Source organism: Mastigoproctus giganteus, chromosome 3 (genome assembly GCF_048544385.1).
Source record: "Mastigoproctus giganteus isolate SK-2022 chromosome 3, ASM4854438v1, whole genome shotgun sequence".
NCBI lineage: Eukaryota > Metazoa > Arthropoda > Arachnida > Uropygi > Thelyphonidae > Mastigoproctus > Mastigoproctus giganteus.
In genome coordinates, this window is record NC_143577.1 from 257,032,014 (window position 1) to 257,051,277 (window position 19,264).

A 19,264-nucleotide genomic window follows, 5' to 3' on the forward strand; every position below is an offset into this window, starting at 1 on the left:
CAACTACATCTCGTCACTTTGCTCCTGGAAATGAACACGATTTAATTACAAATAAGGAAACTCCTGAAACATTCCAAGAATTTGCAAAAGAAATTTTTAACAGACGGCGCCAGCTAACCGGCTTCCGTACTATCAGAATATCTGCCTTATAACTGAATTGTGATTTCACCTACCATCATTGACTGTATATGTTTTTCCTCTCTTCATGCGATTCTGGCATCAATTCCATTGAGTCTTCTGTTCTGCCATGTGTCACCCTGGCCAAGTCTATCTGAAATTTTATTATGAAACAAGGGCTACCAGACTTTACGTACTAATTTCTCTAACGACCGACTACTGCTGATTGCCACCCCATCACTAAGCTACATGACCACTGCTCAATTCGTTATTCTTAGCGGTTTTTTTATTTTTTTTATTAGCCTATATTCATTGCTTTTTTCCCCTTTAGAATTCTTATTTTTTATTTTATTATTATTTTTAAAATTTTATTTTTTTTATTTATTATTACTATATTTTTTATTTGCTTACATTCATTGCTTTTTTATTTACTTATTTTTCTTTTTTTTATTTATATATTTTTTTATTTTATTTTATTTTTGTTATTATTATTTTTTTCCTAATTTTATTTAATTTAATTTTATTATTATTATTTTTTTAAATTTATCTGCTGGTACCACCGGTTTGGGCTCCCAGTGGTAAAGTAAAGTGTAAAGTGTGTTCGTGTCAAACGGCACCAGGGGTTTCCCCCATCTCCGCGGGGTTTTCTTTGTGGGTGTAACAGATCACTGTTAAGGCCAGAGATTTAAAAGTGTATGGGATTTGGAAGTATTGTGTTGTGTATCGTTGTTCCTCTGGCCATTTAGCCGCTAGACCCCTGCTGGGGCCCAACGTTGCCCACACTCAGCCCCGTGGAGGCAGACCAGGTACACCCAGCATAATTATTTACTCTGGCAGGCCCTGCCACCTAATTTCCTGAGATTTCGGTGGCTAGGGCCTAAAAAAAATATATATATAGTAATAATAAATAAAATAAAATAAATAAAAATAATAATAATAACGCGATTTTAAGGGGTGGTTCGCTAAGGTTAAGTTTCGGAATTGATGCACGGTTTGGCTGTTATAATTTGGAAGTTTAAGTTTTGTGGTACGGGATTTGCTGGAATCCACTGGAATTGATTTTTCCTCCATTGGATGCGGGATTCTTGCCTCGTCACTTTCGTTTGACACTACGCGTATTGTTGTGGCCAGCCTCCTCATGACGTGGACGGGTACTAGAGAGCTGCCATCATGGTGATCGCTGCTCCATAGTAGCTAAGTGGCCAGATACAACAAAACAATAGAACAAGACACACTTCCCAGACAGAACACCATACTTGTATCTGGCTATTTTAGAGAGCTCTGTACTCATCACAGTGTACCACAGCGGAGTTGAACTAATGTTTAGGTGCTGCCTACATAAGACACAACACATGTCATGTCACATGTCTCTTATGAAAACAAAAAAATTCCCCGACAGCAGCCCTCGAAAACAGAGACACCAACATATACATTTTTAGCCTGTACAACCTTCTGCTCAATACTCGTCCTCAAACCCAATATCTGCTCAATACTCGTTCTCAAACCCAATGTCTGCTCAATACTCTTCCTCAAACCCAATGTGTGCAATTATTGACCAACAACACTCAGAAACATTGTTATGCGACATATCGTGGAGATCTTTAATGCGTGTAGGATTTCAGTATCAGTCTTTGTAACCTCTATTGAAATTTGTGTTTTGATAAATTCACCGCTGTATAGAACACCATTTCATGTTTTAATTTTAAACAAAGATTGTAATCCTAATGTATTTTGCTTCCTTAATAAATTCTCTATCCTGGTGTATTTTACCATGTTTAAGGTATTTGGGTGTCTGCTCTTGAATTTGCGCTGTCTCGAGGATTCAGATGAATCGACTGATGTATCTTACAAAAGGAAATAAATATTGATGTATATTACAAATGGAAATAAATAAATACAGCCGAGAAGGGACGGAAGGTTATATGGATTTCAAAAGGAATTAGATAAATATTTGGAAGAAGTCGACAAACATCTTTTTTTTCGACGAAATCATCATTCTAAGGGCCAAGTCCCGTCGCCATGGAGATCTTTTTTTTTTTTCCACTCATCCCGAATTTGAGCTTTTTGTTTTGCTTCACTGCAGTTCTTTCTTCAGAGTCAGAGCACGTCATCAAGTGATGTGATTCTTGGTCATCCTTTGCTTCTTTTCCCTTCAAGTTGCCCTACTAGTATGTTTACTGTCCAATCATTATGTCTCCAGAGATGTCCTAGGAATCGCATCTTTCTATTTATTATGGTTTTCTTTATTGTTCTTTGTTCCTCAGCTACGCTGAGGACCTCTTCATTCGTGTTTTGTCTCTCCTGTTGATTTTCATCTATGTTCTCCAGCAAAACATTTCAAATACTTCAATTCTTCCCCAGTCTGTTGCTGTTATTGACCATTTTCACATCCATATAGCAGTATACTCCATATATAGGTTTTCACGAATCTCTTCCTCTTTCCTTTGTTTATTTTGTTTTTCGACGACAGAGTTGCATAAACCTTGCTTCCGTCTATCGCCTTGTCATTTTAATACTAAGATTGCAGTTGTTAAATTATTCGTTAAAGGAAATGCATTATGATTGAAACTACCTTTTGAGAGGGTAAGGGAAACAGCTTTTGGTCTCTCTCTCTCTCTCTCTCTCTCTCTCTCTCTCTCTCTCTCTCTCTCTCTCTCTCTCTCTCTCTCTCTCTCTCTCTCTCTCTAAATCTTCCAATCTCTCGATTTCCCTCAAAATGATGCTTTTAAAAAATCATCATTTGAAAGAAAATGTCAAAGGCTGGAATGTTTGCCATTTTGGTAGCGCGAGTGAAAAGAAGTTAAAATATTCTTAGTCTCAGAAATAAGCTCGAGAATCAGTCTATAAAAGAAATGAAGATTCAGAACTCTTCTAGCGGGCAGAGGGTGAAAATTAATGGATTCAATTTGACAACTGTGTCAAATATGTAAACATGTTTCACACAGTTCTGTCTGCTGTTCATGAATTTAATCTGACGAAGAAGATAAGATGGAACGAGTTTATGTGGATCATATTTGAAACGAGTGGTTTCATCATTCACACTGAATCTTTCTCTAAGTCTCTGGCATATTTGGTTTGGATCCGTTCGATGTCATAAATGGCCGTCCGTCATCCCTCATGGGGAACGGGACGACCCACCCGATAAACAGCTTCCTATAAAAAGGCATCAGCAATTCTTAAGCAAAACAGAAAGAGGAATTTTTATCTTTAGTCAGTGTTTCGTCAGTTTACTTGTTAATTCAAACTTCAAGTAATATTCAGACGACAAGAAAAACAAAGCAGCATTACTTACAGAATGGCATTTGCACTACCCACTCTCTGTGCACTTGTTGGATCGCACAGACACATCCACTATGTTCACGCTGAAATCGGGACAAACCCCTGGCTTGCAGCCGTGAAGGATATTGTGCATGGCGTGTGCCTTGTATGCAATAAAGAGTTCTTCTTCTAAATTCGGAGAGACGTCATCGCCGTGTTTTGCTGCCAGTTTGAGAAGTTCCGTTGGAGGAGGGTCTTCCTTTCTCCCTCCCGAGCCCGATGAAACTGGAAAATCAATCAAATCGATAATTGCCGCTCCGAACACGGTTGTCACTGGTCCCTCGAGTTACGTGCGTTAAAGCAACCCTTACTCCGAAAGGTCTACGATTGTAACACGCAGAAAGGCTGTCGCGGCCATTTCGTTGCTAAGCAACTGCTCGTGCCGTGCAATGACACCTTCGGTGGATCGCTCGCTACTTCCAGGAAGAGTGAAAAGTGACGCAGAAATCTCTCCCCCATCAATCACTCCGGGCGCGGAATTAAAGGGACGCGCGCGAATATCTGCACGAGCAGTGGACTCGATTCATTTTCTGCTTGTCGGACGTGATCACGTTGTATTTCAGTTGGAAATTTTCTTAGAAGCGAAAGGCCAAAAGGACGACTTCGGTGTCACGTGCGGTGACCTCGGTAGAAGCCCCGTACCGAGACGAGGACAAAATGGGTCGCGGCAAACATCTTAAGACTTCTGACATCCTCGCACGTGATGATCGCAACTTATTGGCAATTTTGTCTCCTTCGTGCCATCTGGGGAGAATAGCGGGAGAGCGAGCATCCTCTCGCTGTTCTTCCATCGTTGCATCCGAACGAAGTATTCGACCACAACGTTCGCAACAAGCGACTGAAAGCGCGGTTCAATTTGTTGATGTGCTTGCTTTGCCCAATATGACTGACCCATCTTTTTTGTATTTCAGTGTATTTGACAGGGGGATGAAGTGTGTCGACGATTATGCCTCCAGGTGCTTCCGGCCGGAACGGAAGGCGCTCTTGAACAAGGTGGTGCACGGCGCCAAGGCCGCTTACAAGGAACTGTGCGACTCTTCTAAGATGAAGGAAGGTAAGATATTCCGAGGAAGTTCGCTTTCCTCTTAGAAACTTAATAAACTTCTTCAGTTTTTGTTATCCAGAATAGCCGTTGTTGGTCAGAGTGTTTCTTATTTTTAGTTTCTCTCTCTCCGAATCACTCCGACTGCTTCCAATGAATTCCGTTTGCGCTCTGAAACCATCCCTCATTGCAGTTGAAGAACAATTCTTCCAAAGAAGCTTTTTGATTATTATTTTATTTTTTTATTATTTATTTTTTTTTTTTTACTTTAATGTCATGTGGGCCGCTTTGTACCACAAATCCCTTTTATCTATTATTTTCTTTTTCCACGCGCCACCTAGTGTCCGAGCGCGGATTGTTTTCCAGTGAGATCGCATTGTTGTTCATCTGCGATCAATGTTACACACGAGGACCACGGCCACCCGAGTTGGAAATTGCCAATCAAGACTTCTGTTTCACACCGATCATATTCTCAAGGTGAATGTCGAATCAGCGTTTTCGCACCAACCAATTATTATTAATAACGAGTCGAATTAATTAAATTTCAGGCTCGTTCGATTATCACATAACATTTTGAGATTATGCACTTCTGCACTCGAAATGTGGCTATGACACGAAATTTAGTGCAAAGTCTAGAAAAATATTCTGAACAAGTTGTGAAAATTTGAAAATAATTCGTAGGTTTTACGTCCAATCTGGAATTGGACGTAAAACCTTCCCAAGGATCAATAAAACATATGCTGAAAGATCGGCGTCGATCAGGCTTTTCCTTAAGAATAATATTCGACCCGTTTATTTATAGATTTTATTAAAGCCGTTTGTATCGGTCCAGTTTTAATGAAATTTAAGATTGCTCGGCATATCTCTTCAAAAAGACCCAATAAAGATTCGTCCCATTCCGATCCTGTATTCTCCTTTGTAGCCCTCGTGGGTAGCACATTGGTATAAATCACCCGTTCTCCCCACATCGGTTGGAAAAGACCTGAGTTCGAATTCCGTCAATGACGCGAGGAAGTTTTATGGGTCTTTTTTCACAACATGACTGAGTTAGTCGGCCTCAGGAGGCAGTAGGGAGATTTTTTTGTCCAGAAAACAGTAAATCGACCACAGAACACTCAATTTCCAGACATATTATGCACGGCGCAATGTGGCCTAAACTGCTGTTGCGCCTGAAAACCCGTATAACAACCAACAATCAACCAACCTGAAATCATCAGAAAACTTCGAAAGCCTACCCGTGTCAATCTCAATTATGAAAATTAGAAATAAAATAGAAGTAGGGGCCTATGGATTACCGCAGTCTTTTTGGGGTAAGCTGCTTCGTCAAGAGGTTTTCGATGAAAAACTTCGGGGGCTCGTGCGAAAGCTGCATTTTGTTGTTTCCAACCGAGATAACAGGATTCCTTACATAACAGCTCCCTACCATAGAAGAATTTCGGTGATTTGGGGGTGGGGTTCACGAATTTTGTAGAGTAAATGAGCTTGTTAGGTTATTTGGTTGGATAGACTAGGGATTCAGAAGGGCAAACTCGAGAGTAAAGGGTGAATAATTTGTAGGCAGGCATTTCAGTTCACAGAAGAAAGTTAACTGAAATCCCGTTGTATCTACATTTACGGATAATTTTCTTTTTTTTTTTTTTTTGAAAAGGTAAAAAACAAAACAAAAATCAGAGTTCAGACTGGCTCGGGAGAAAGCAGCAGCAAATGAACGCGAGTCTCTTTCCATTACGTAATTCACATCTCCTGGTTTATTGCTTTCGGGTCAAATTGCGATTTGATTCCGTAGCTATTTTACCATCTCACCAGTCTCTTTCTGTTGAAATACCAATCCTGTTTCTGATTTGTGGATTTGTCTTTGTTACTTAGCACCTCTTTCCCACCTGAGGGCGAATGAAGGCCACGAGATTTTTAAGTGTTTCGTATCTTCGAAACGGTCTCGAGGAATTTTGCTTTCTAACCTCTTCGGCAGCGAACACCGCGAGATGTGTGAAAACTAATCTCTCGGCACCTTCGAAATCCTTTTTGTACACAAAGAAATGCTTAAAACCTCTTATCGCAGGCACGCATCCCATTCTTCGCTGGTCACACGCCAATCTGTTTACTCACTCTTTCCCGAACAATTTGTTTCGTATCTCCAATTCTCCGAGCTGCTCGTGTAGCTGGACAAAACATCCACTTGAAGAAAACCACTTATCCATCTTTTGTTTCGCGATGTTCAATTGCCGGCTGTTCCATCGCATTTCAACTAACGCTGAAGATAACAGAAGGCAGCAATTATAGTGGCCAGGACGATCTGAAATGAATTTGCTTCTTTTCATAGAGAGATTAATGACTTTAGAGATAAAGAGAATTCTAGAAATCTCTTCGAGTTTCTCGAGGCAGCAGGCGAGACGCCACATATCCACGACTGCGGAAGTGAATTCGACATTTGATTAATCTAATTTCAATGGCTTTGCGTTGTGCACAAGAGATTTCTAGTTGGGTTTCCAAATTACGCAGTCTGTCGGCTACAGAATTAACTATTTGCAAATGTTGCCCAACGAATCTTTACGAGTTGAAGAATTTTGTAGAGTAAATGAGCTTGTTATTCACAATTGCCTCTTTTAAATAGATCCCGATTCGCGACATGTGTAGGCGTACACAAACATTTCAAGCATATTTACTCTACCCAAACAGGATAGAAGAAGTAATGAGGTTGAATCATCAAAGTACAGGTTTACAGTGGGATTTGATAATGCGATCACTACGCGCGCGCGCACACACACACACACACACACTGTAGCCGAGTGGCCAGGGCGAGCACTCAGAAATACCTGCTCTATGAATGATTATGGGTCAATCCCGCATGACTACTAAATACAGTAATATTCTTGTATTCCCTTTATCTTTTGAACGTGGATCTTCTGAGGAGAACGTGGATTATATCTCACTTGATTATCACTACTATTTGGACTATAGACAAGAACGTCAACTTATTGAAGGACTCTTCGCTAGTGAAAATAAATCCTTACTTATTCAATTTCATGTTGTATTTAATGCTCTTAATACATTTGCTTCACGTGTCTTCAAAAAGAAGGATGAACTTCGATCAGTTAACTCCAAACAGACTGTTGTTCTTATGATTCGTTGTACCTCAGGGTTGCTGTACTGAAAAGTTACTTCTAACTAGGACTTCTCAGAGTTACTGCTTCTATCAGATAGTAACGATGATTTGTTATATATTAGAGAACTACTTTCGGATTTCTACTGCCTCTGAAGAATTTAATTTGATCCTTGGGAAAGTTACTACAGTGGATTTTCCTTTTGGATTTGTATTGTCTGGTGAACTGTTGAAGTCAACTTGAACTTGCTATTGATTGTAAATAGTGTATACACTGATGAGCCAAAACATTATGACCAGCGAGTCGTTATGCAAATCGAAGCAACTGCAGGTGAACTACGGTGCGTGCGCGGTTCGGGACAGGGTATAAAAAACGCCTGATACTGAGCTCCATTAATCAGTGTTACTCTTGTTCTTCAGATGGGAAAATCAGCGCACTTAAACGAGTTGGACAAAAGCCAAATTGTAATGGCCTATTTTCGGATATGCTCTGTCAGAGCATATCCGAAAATAGGCCATTACAACTCGCTTAAGTCCGCTGCCTTTCCGAAAGAGCATATCCGAAACAACGCGGCTGGTGGGAAGCGCACGGTCAGCCGTGGCTAGTACCTACCAAAAGTGGTCCAAGGAGGGTAAATTCAACGAAAAGCCGGCCAGGTGTTGGATGACTACAACTCATCGATGCTCGAGGTGAGCGAACGCCTTCACGGACGGTACGTGGCAACAGAAGGGCGACTGTGGCGCGACTTGCCGGTAATTGGAATGCTGGTGACGGGAGTAATGTGTCACAATACACAGTACATCGAACCCTGCTGAAAATGGGGCTGCATAGCCACAAGCCTCTCCGAGTGCCTATGCTAACCACAGTTTGCCGGCGACAGCGCCTACAATGGGCACGCGAACATCGAAACTGGACCTTGAGTGATTGGAAGAAGGTCGTCTGGTCTGATGAATCACATTTCCTGTTGCACCGTGTGGATGGCCGTTTATGTGTGGAAGGGGAAGTGATGGCACCTGGATGCACTGTGAGACGAAAAGAAGCGATGGCGGCGGTGTCATGGGTTGAGCGATGTTCTGCTGGGATACCCTGGGGTCCAGTCATCCATGTGCTGGGCACTCTGAGTGAACACTTCAAAGATTATGGGCTTCTCTATTCACCATCGGATCATCCAACCCACCCTGGATCACCCAAAAACCTGCATCACAGTAATGAATAAAGAGCTGGAAATAAATAAATAAATCTTTAATGTGGAGTAGAGTTACAGCACAATATCCCATCACGGCGACGAGCGCCAGGGGGTTCACATATAGCAGTTGGGGAAAAGATAAGTACGACGTACAAATACAAAAGGCTACAAAATACCGATCACAAATGTAAAAGAAATGCAAATACAGCATAAAATCACAGAGCAAGACATAAATACAGAAATAAATACAACTTGGCAATATATCAGGGTTCAAGGGCTTTGATAAAGTTGTGTCTGTCCTTCTTCTTCTTACTTATTATGCTGTCGATGTCGGCGTCCACTCGGTTGAGGGCAAGGGACAAGGTATTCTTGTATTGATTGCGGCCTCCAGGGTTACCCCTAAATACCGCTGTAGCATCTGTAGGTTATTTATAGCCGGCAAGTGTGTGTAAGTGTGTGTGTAAGTATATATGTGTGTGTGTTGTGATGGTTGTTGTTTGCCGGCCCTGGAGTCTTAGCAGCCGGGAGGCAGGGAGCAAGCTACGTGCGTCCCGACTCCCGTCCCTAGCCATGTGGAGGCGCTCCAGGAACTATCTAAATTACACTAAGTGGGATTCCAACAAGTGGAATCCCGGTTATAATAAATAAGGAATAGGGAGGAGAAAGTAGGAGAAAAGAAAGTAGAAGAAGAAGAAAAGAGAGCAAAACACTCTCTCAGGAAAAAGAAGAAACAGGAAAGAGGAAAACACTAGTTGGAAAATCTAACAAGCGAGAGAACTTGAAGAGGTAAAATTTTGAAGCCTGAAGGCTTGTAATTTTGAAAGAAAGATTCCCCTAGCCAGGAAGGAAGCCCAACCTGCACCGACAAGGTGAAAAAGAAAAGTCTCAAGGAAAGAACATAGGTAATGTACAAGTGGCTATTAGATAGCCACTTAAAAGAATAAATTAAGATAAATAATAAATACTTATGTCACCGATATGAAACATAGCAGTAAACATATTAACAAATTTCGCTGCATAAGCAGAGAGTAAAATATTTACAAAATAAGTAATTAAAATCTTAGCTGAAAAACCAGTCAACCAAAAATTAACAGAAATAGGCAACCAGAAGAAATGCAGAAACATATATGCAAAACACAAAGAGACAAACAGAACTCACCCAAGGCAAAGATATGCCAAAGGCAAAACCAATAAATTCCGTACAAATAAATTAGTTAACCGAATCAAAAGCAATTCTAAATTTAAATCTAAGTATAACAAATCAAAATCAAAATAATACGTTAAATATTAAACAATAATTAATGAATATGCAGAGAAAATGTCTCTGCACAAGTAATCTAATCTATATACATATGTACATAACCAGAAAGTGCAAAGCTGCTACCACAAGCTGCGAAAAACAAAACTTGTTTCAAATAACAAGACACGTAACAATAATGCATAGGTAAGCATTAAAAAAAAAAACCTCAACCTGCAGGGCTGAACAAAAGCTAAAACTATACATTTCCACTGCAACTGGCAGTAGAAAAGAAAATAATAGAAAGACTGGAGGAGGAGGAGGAGAACAACGCCTCCAACCAGTCAGCCAACAAAGCAATTGGATCTGAGAGGGCGGGGAGAAGTCCATCCCACCCCTTAGAACCAAAACCCATTTACAACTAAAAATGCTAGACCAAGAACTATATGGTACTAGCAAAAACCCAACTGATTGCAGCTGCAATCAGGCAGGAAAGAAAAATACAACAAATAATCAGCCCCGCAGGAAAACAAAATTAAATAAAAACACAAGCATCAAGAGAAGCAGCCAGCAGTAAAACAGTCTAGAGAGGAAAATCATCTCACTCAACCAGAACAGCCAACGGTTGAGGGCAGCGAGCATCTGCTTGGGAACAAATCTTTCAGTGAGTACCAACCTGTTGTGGTGAGCCACGAGTGCTGGTACCGACCTTAGGCTTGGCTGTGGAATCCTCCAAGAGCAAGTGTTCCAAATATTTGCAGATGATATCTGGCCCGTGATGAGTTTGGCTGTGAAGACCAGCCTCTTTTCCACGATCAGGAACTTCATCCTCGGGATGTCGAGTGCTTGTGCCATCATGGTGGTTGTGGTAGCGGGAGGTAGCCGAAGCTTGTTATTGGCCCATTTCAGTAGCCAGTATTCAGCCGTGTACACCCGCTTCAGGTTTGTATGTGCAGCGGAGGCCCATATTTCTGCACCATAGAGAATGGCGGGGTAGACGGTGGAGGTTTTTTTTTTTTTTTTCTTTTTGGTAGTTGTTGGCGCATAGGCTTCTGTGGCCATAATGCACCTCCCAAGGTTTTTGCAGTACTTTGATCCAAGCCCGAGGCGGGATTCGAACCCGTGACCTTTGGGTTGCCAGGCAGGCACTTTACCCACCTGGCTAGTCCGGTCGGCAACGGTGGAGGTGATGAACCTTTTAACAGTAACAGGATGTCGGACATATAGCAGCTGCTGCTTTCAGATCAACCGTAGACGAGAGAATTTAGTTCTGATTTTTTCGATCTGGTTGACAAAGGACATCTTTTGGTCAAACAGAACACCAAGGTCTGTGTGCGAGGGTATTTGGTATTCGTACCCCTGCGAGTGAAACGTTGAGTAGTGTCGCCATGGATTTAAGGGAGAATATAACCTGAGCAGACTTCAGTGGGTTGATTTTTAGATTGAAGTTTGCCAGGTACAATTCTAGATCCTTAAGTTGGGAATTGATCCTGTTGTTGAGCTGAACGGGGTTGTCGCCAGGGTTCATTTGAGTCATCAGTTTGAGGTCATCGGCATAGCATAGGAGACCATTCGTTGAGGCAATAATGGGCACGATGACAGCTGTGAACAGGACACCAGATAGGACCCCCCTCCCCCTGCGGTACTCCAGCAGTAATGTCGCAGGACAGGGTGTGTTGTTGCCGATGGAGAATAAATATTCTGTGACACAGAAGAGATTCCGAAAAGCACAGCATATCACCTCGAATGTGAAATTTCTCCTTAAGTAGGAGGAGCAAGGCCTGGATGGACACATCAAAGGCTGCGCTTATGTCGAGATATGTGGTTGCTAGCTCAGCTCTTTGTTCGAAGGCTGAGAGAATGCGTTCTGTGGTGGATGCCAAGTTAGTGATTGATGATTTTCCTTCGATGGCAAAATTGATTTCAGATGGTTTCGTCTGGAGGATTTGTTGAGTAATTGTGGGTAGCAAAGCCTTTTCAAGAGTTTTTAACAGACAAGAGGCAACTGATATGGGTCTGAACTGGCTGACGTTTGCGGCAAACTGGTTTTTAGGGATGGGGTATACTGTACTTATTCCATTGGGGTGAGAAATAATGCTCAACGAGGCATCTGTTGTAGATCGAGAGAAGAGGGTCTATGATAAATGTGCTCAAGCATTTGATCATAAATTGCGGAATTCCATCCTCCCCAACAGTGGCTGTTTTGGGAAGGGAATTGATGGCACCTAGTGATCCATGGCCTGTGCATGAAGTATGCAACTTGTATTCAGGTAACGTATGCCTCACTTTCATTTTGTCTCCTCTCTTTATACTGCCTGCCATCCCATGACATTGAGGCATCACTCAACTACATAGATCTCGCACTGGACTCCTTAGGATTCAGTGTGGTTATTATCACCTCAGATGTAAATGCCAAATCCACCCCTGGCAGTCACCAGTTCCGGATTCCAGAGGACTTCTGCTCGAGGACCTGATCTCCATTCGGAACCTAAATATTCACAACAAAGTCAATACACCACCTACTGCAGCGCTACAGGGAAATCCAACATCGACATCACAGCTACCACCAATGACCTAAGAAACCTGATTTGCGGCTGGACCATCATTCCTGATTGGACCCTAAGCGATCATAGAGTGATACGTTTCCACATCAGCATGAACACACCTAACCGAGCGCCTCATATCGCTCCTAATGGGTTTATCAGGTTCTCGACTAAGGCCGTTGAATGGGCAGCCTTTGACTCTTCCATACACATAGATTTTCCAGATCTACCCTCGTTATCCGATAAGAGTGCAGCTGACCTGGCGGAACTGTACCAGAGCTCACTCCAATTAGCTGCATATCGCTTGGCGAAGAAAAAGACCATAAAGCCTAAAACTTGTGCCTGGTCGAACGCCGAGCTAACTGTGCTAAGGAAAGAGGCACACAGAGCGCGTAAGAAATACCAGCGTTACAGAAATTGGCCGCCCCCAGACGTTGAATAACTGCATGCCATCTACCTCGCTAAAAAGAACACCTTTACCAAAGCGGCTGCCAACAGGAAACAACAAACCTGGGTGGACTTCGTCAAGGATTCAGGAAATTCTAATCCATGGGGATTCCTTCATAAAATCTCCAGGGGGAAGACATACACCCCAGATATCTTTAGTTCAACTCCGCCTCGTATTTATGTGATGAACAGTACTATTGCAAAAGGGCCAAAAATGTGTTGGTGTAGGTTTGTGCGTGCGTTCTGGCCGCTTGACTACCCAGAAGCATCAATCACCTGTACAGATGATTTTGGGTACTCGTCCACACCACTGGAAGGTGGCCCAGTTCCAGTACATGGAACACCTATGGCCTCAGAGTATGAGACAAAAAAAAAAAAAAAAAAAGAGTCTAGTGGGGCCCGCTCCAGAGGCAGGATAAAAAAAAGAAAAAAGAGATCGTCCAGACTTCCGATTGTGCAACCATTACAAACAGCAGCATCAAAACACGCGATGCCTCCAACCAGATGAATTTTATCAACCACGTACCACTGGAATCACAGTTTTCCTCAGTTCAAAACTTCTTTAGCAATGCATGGAACATTTGAAACTTATTCCGGTCTGCTACAAACATAGCTTCTTGTCCTGGAGCTATACTGCCAAGCATTTCACGTATCGCTATCCTGTCATTGTCATATATTCGAAAATCATGCAGTATATCCTGCCAGCCTTCTCTGGCCCGCAAAAAAAGGTCCGTGTTACCGAGTCGAAATGTATATATAATTTCTGATTCATTGACCCGTGCCCTGTTAATAAAAATGATGACTGTAAACTATGTGTAACCAAATGTGAACTTCTTTTATCACTAAGGAAAGTCGCATCAAGGCTAAACAAGTTGGTTACCCTTCCTGTAGGTATGGCATCCCATCTTGTCTGCCATACATTAATTACTTCATTCAAAGCATCCTTTCTTTTCGCCTTACAATCCGAGCAAATATTGATATCTCTACCAAATATTTCTGTAGGAATAAATGATAAAAGGAATTAATCAAAAAGGAAGTAAATGATAAAAGAACGGTGTTGTTGTTATTGGGTTTTAGGAGCATCGGCGACTAAGGCCGTATTGCTGCTTGTAGACTGTCTGTGACTTGTGTTCTGAGGTCAATTTTCTGTTTGGTTTTTTTTCTCCTGGAAAAACCCGAGTTTGCAGGAGAAAAAAAAACCACGTTACCCTCGCCTCAGACCGACTAAATCAACCACATTTTGAAAAAGAACCATAAAAATTTCTCCCATCATCGACGGAATTCGAACTGAGGTCTTCTTCAGCCGGCGTGGGGAGGACGGTGATCGTACCATATGTTCTACCGATGAGGGCATAAAAGGAACTAATCTTTTAGGTACCACCATCCAAAAAAACAAAATAAATCAAATTTACGTTAAATTAAAAACTAAAAAGCCAAGTAACTAATGTCACCCTCCTTAACTTCCTCCTTTAATTTGTCTATTTCTTATACTGCAAATATTTATCGAACCCTTCCCCCCCCCCTTTAATTCAGATAAACTTCCAAATTGCGCAAGAGTAGGTGGGATTTACACATCAGTCAGTCTTTGGTTAGGGGAAAATTTTTGGCAATCCATTTTACGATTATCAGTTTAAATGCATTTCCCTCCCTCACGTATGTCATATGAAAGTGGAAAAATTCCCTTGGAATTTTATTTTACTCGGACCATTCAAGGTCCGAGTAAACATCCCCAGTGAACACCCCCAAAAGCTAAGCTACAGTATTCAGGAACTTGGATTTCCAAAACACCGTATTTTGGAATTTTGGCCTTTATTTGTTAAACTTTAAACACCTTGACATTAACTCGAAAGGGAATGCCTAAACTTTGGACCACCTGCCTCTCGGCACCAAACGACTGAACGGTTCAGACGATGGATCAGTCGTTCAAAGGATGGATCAACACACGCCCAACCGTTACAAATTCGATTCGGGCTTAATTCATGTTTGAATGAATGCAGTCTTAATTCAAAAGATCCACTGAAGCGTCTGCTTGTGGGACGCGTTTGCCACCGGGTGACTTTCGTGTTGGAAGAGCTTTAAAATAATGTCGTTTCAAAACCGTCGAAGAATGCTTCTGCCAACAGCCAAAAGGATTTTTAGAAGAGGTATTCAGATGTATGAGGCAATCAGATTGGGGGGGGGGGGCAGTCTACACGCTTGAGGTCACTTTTTAAATTGTTTTTGGAGAAAAACGGAACAGCAGTGTCTTAATCCAAAGTACGTTCCTCGAATTAAGCTTCGGCAGAAAAGTAAAATAGAAAAGCAATCGAGTCGTCCCTGCCAGTGATCTCCTCTCCAATTTTAGGTCATCGCCCTCCTCTTTACCAGTTGCGGTCATAATGGATCGAGCACAGTCTATCATCCGGCTGATAAATAAAAGCCATTCAGGCCAGAGTCGCTGCTGACGAGATTATTCTGGGCCGCAAACTTCAGTTAGCCACCGAGTTTAGGGCAGAAGAATCTATCTTTGATAAGGAGCTTCTTCGAACATTACGGCGAACATAAATCTTATCTGAGGGTCATTACGTGTCTCGACGGCAACTGCACGGCCCGTACAACGTCTTCCTCCCCGGCCTGCATTTTGTTCGCAGATTTATTGGTTGGCAATCGTCTTCGACGGGACAAACAGCTCGTGAGGATACCCGGCCAGTTTCTCCCTCACCCCGAGAAAAACTTCGCAGATGGGTGACCCCGGACACGTGCGAAAGGTAGAGAGGGTCGGCGGCACCTCGACTTCGGCCTCGCCGAAGCAGAAATTCCTCCGCAGACAGCAATAACTCACTGGTGGCAGTCGTTAGTCATTCACCCGAAGTTTCCCCGATTATCTTTCCACAGCCGTGTCAAATTAGGCCGAAACCTGGAAAAAACCCTCCCCACCTCTCCCAACCGAAACCAGCCACTCCCGTCAGCCATTCGCTCCCATCGGTTCTTCCCGGATTCGCTTAATTAATTAAAATCCCTTCCATTATGCCGCTCACAGTGACGTCAATGATTCGCTCCCCACTTTTCTGAATAATTGAAGCAATCATTCCAGTTTGACGATGGATTCTCCCTTTGTTGCATAACTCCATCATCAGTTTCATGCAGGAATCTTGCAATTTTAATCTTCCATTTGCATTTGAACCCAACGTGGTTATAATAGAACAATATGGAGAGAAGAGAATCACATGTCTACTGGATTCGATTCTCTTCAACATCAACACTAATTTGTTATTTTATTGCCCACTATTGAATGTCAAAATAATTGGTTATATCAACACCATGAGGTTTTTTTTTTTTCACTTTTTCAATGAAAACTTTAAACACGAAAGGTGTTAGAACCTGTAGTTGGGCGATGATTGAGAAGATACTTGTTGACATTGCGCCTGAATTTCTGTAGGTTTGTAATTTTCAAGAAATACATGCGAAGAGAGGGTGTTCCAGAAAACGGACGTTGAAGGAATAAATACAGAAAAAAGAAAAGGCGGTTCCGTAAGTTTAAAGTTTAGACAGTGAGTGGATGCTGACTGGGTGTAGCCTGTGTTCGGATTGGTTTCGAAGAGAGAGAGAGAGAGGAATTACAGAAACCAGTTCGAAAGACCAGAACAAATAGAAGTATCAAAAGAAAAGGCAGCAGAAGCAGAACATCTATGAGACAGAGAGTGGAGGTACTTTGTCGGAGATGAGTTATCAATTAACCTAACAGCCCACTTTTGAATGGAATCTAGAAGCCTCAGAGGTTTTGGGGGCAGCGCTCCAGATGTGAGAACAATAATCCATGTAGGGCAGATTTTAGATTTTTAGAGTGTTGCTTAAGAGAGATTTAGATTTGTGCTTTGAAGAAAAGTAACTTCGAGAGCGAAAGAGAAAACCCGGATTTTCAGATGCAGACGAAGCAATATTTGAGATGCGCTTAATTTTTTTTTTCCTTTTTAAATATGACAAAAAGAGAAATTTGAGGTCAGAATAATCCTCAATAGAGATCCTGTCTAGAAATCTGAATGTCACCTAAGGTTCAGAACAATCCTTTTTTGAGAGATACATAAAAACTATTAACTAGAAAACTGTTAGCATGCAAAAACAGTAAACGAAAACAGAGGCTTTCAGGAGGTGAAAGTTCTCAGTTCTCAACGTAGTAAGAGGCTTCCAACAGTGAACGTTCTCACACTTTGGTGATGAGGATCTCAAGGAAGAAACTTCATTATTAGTGAGGCAAAATTGAGGCACGAATAACATTTCTTCTTTTGAAGGCCCTGTTGGCATAAGAATTAAACAGAATAAAAAACTCATTAGTTCAACGATCAGTTCCTTGTGTTCAATAGAGAAGTTTGGAATGGCACAGCGTAAATAAGGTCTCGGATCACAATGGGAAGGGCAGTCGAAAAGGACATGATCTGCAGTTTCAGTAGCACTACAATGGCAAAGCGGTGTGTCCGAAAGACCAAACGAGAAGAGTTTGGAGTTTAAGCCCCCAAGGAGGAAAAGTAACAGAAAGGCTATGAGATAACCAAAGCAATTCTTTCTTCTGAAAATTCCTTGACGATGTGGAAGTAACCTCTAGTAGGCACCAACAGAAGAATTAGACCAATCGTGTTGCCACATATTATTAAAATGCACTCTTATCCTCTTCTTTTCATAGGAAAAATCTTCATCAAGATTCAAGGTAAAACCACTAATGGTAGCAGGGTAACATCTACGCTTGGATCCAGAAATTTCAAATTTGGATTCATCCGTCCAAAGTACGTTTTTACACTCTACAGTTGTCCAATGTTGGTGGCTCTCAGTCCAAGCCGTTTCTTATTATGCGCGGTCGTCCTGATCGTGGTTTGTCCTTTAAACTGCCAATCTCCTTGAATTGTTGAATGATAGTTTGTGCTCCTTTAAATGAAACAAGCAGTTTGGTTTTTTTCCAATACTCAATTGATATTGTTGAATCTGTGGGAACTGGGGGTCTTCTTTATTTTTATCTTATTTAATTTTATTTATAACTATATAATTTTATTGCTTTCTATTACCCCAGCTTACCTTGGAACCACAATTGAGTAGATGTTGATAAGTTTTGAATCAACACTGGGGTCCTCACTCCATCCAAGGTTCACAGCCTCCCTGACTGCACTACTCTCCTTTTACAGTAAACACCGGGTCATGAGGATATTCCTCCCCCTTTTTCTTCCTCTTGTTCACGATACTAAAGTGGTTTCTGTAGAGCTCATGTATTTCTGTATTGATCACACATGTTCATTTACATTAACGAGGTTATTATTCAGTATAAATCGTATAGAACTTATAAACAAATACAAGGATGGCTGGTACATACTCTCCTCTCCTCTACAGTTATACAGAATTCTACAGAGAGTTCGCTACTCTTTTGGCCAATTCCATGAAAGAGTTTCTTAGTCTAATCTTATAAATATATCAATTTATATATATCTATCTACCTATATAAATGTACGCGTGCAATTTCATTATACTCTCACTTTCCCCGGATGCACTAGGGCATTTTTTTTTCAGAGGACTTACAGAGCATCATTTTTTCAGAGGACTTATTTGTACCATTTATTCTTGTCTTCTCTCTCTCTTTTTATGTTTCTTCTAGATAGAGTTCTTTCTTACAGGATTCCTACGATCTGCCGTCTTCCTTGAATGGCTTCTAAACGGCCCTTGCTTGACATTCCTCTCTTTGATGCGGCTATCACAAAGATTCTTCTTGCTATTGGAAGCTTCTTCTCCTTGCGTAGGAAATATCTCTGGGGCTCCTCATCGTCTCGGCACTCTATTTCTTTAAACACTCCTTCACCTGCGGACTCTTCCTACTATTACTTACCAGCTACGCTTCACGACCCCACACTTTTTCATCACTACTTCTATCTTCTTCCGATTTTCATACTTTGACCTTTCACCATCTCACCTCCACCGACCTTTCTCTACCACGCCAAAAGAAGAAAGCCCCCTTCTCTCACCTCGACCAACCTTTCTCTCCAACCACCAAAAGAAAAAAGCCACCTTTCTTTCTCTTTTCGCGCCCTTTTCCTTTTCCATCCTATTGTTCATAGCTGAGGACAAAAAAAATTCAAATTATCATATTAGGGCCACCCATAATTTCTTACATATATGTATTATGTCTGTAAATTGCGTGTGTTCTCTGGTCGATTTGCCTGTTTTGCTGGACGAAAAACCCCCACAGTTTCTTGGGGAAAAACCTTGCTATCTCCGCCTGAGACCGACTAACTCGGCAACGAGTGAACAAAGTCCGTA

At 41.6% G+C, this 19,264-nt stretch overlaps 1 protein-coding gene across 1 annotated transcript in view; it reads left to right on the forward strand.

Annotated features, from left to right (window-relative positions):
* LOC150089092 (uncharacterized) overlaps window positions 1-19,264 on the forward strand; it is a 177,200-nt gene that overhangs the window by 127,195 nt on the left and 30,741 nt on the right. The window contains exon 3 of the mRNA XM_090371056.1: window positions 4,347-4,489. Coding sequence (XP_090227182.1) covers window positions 4,347-4,489 — 143 coding nt within the window. The remainder of the gene's footprint in view (window positions 1-4,346; window positions 4,490-19,264) is intronic.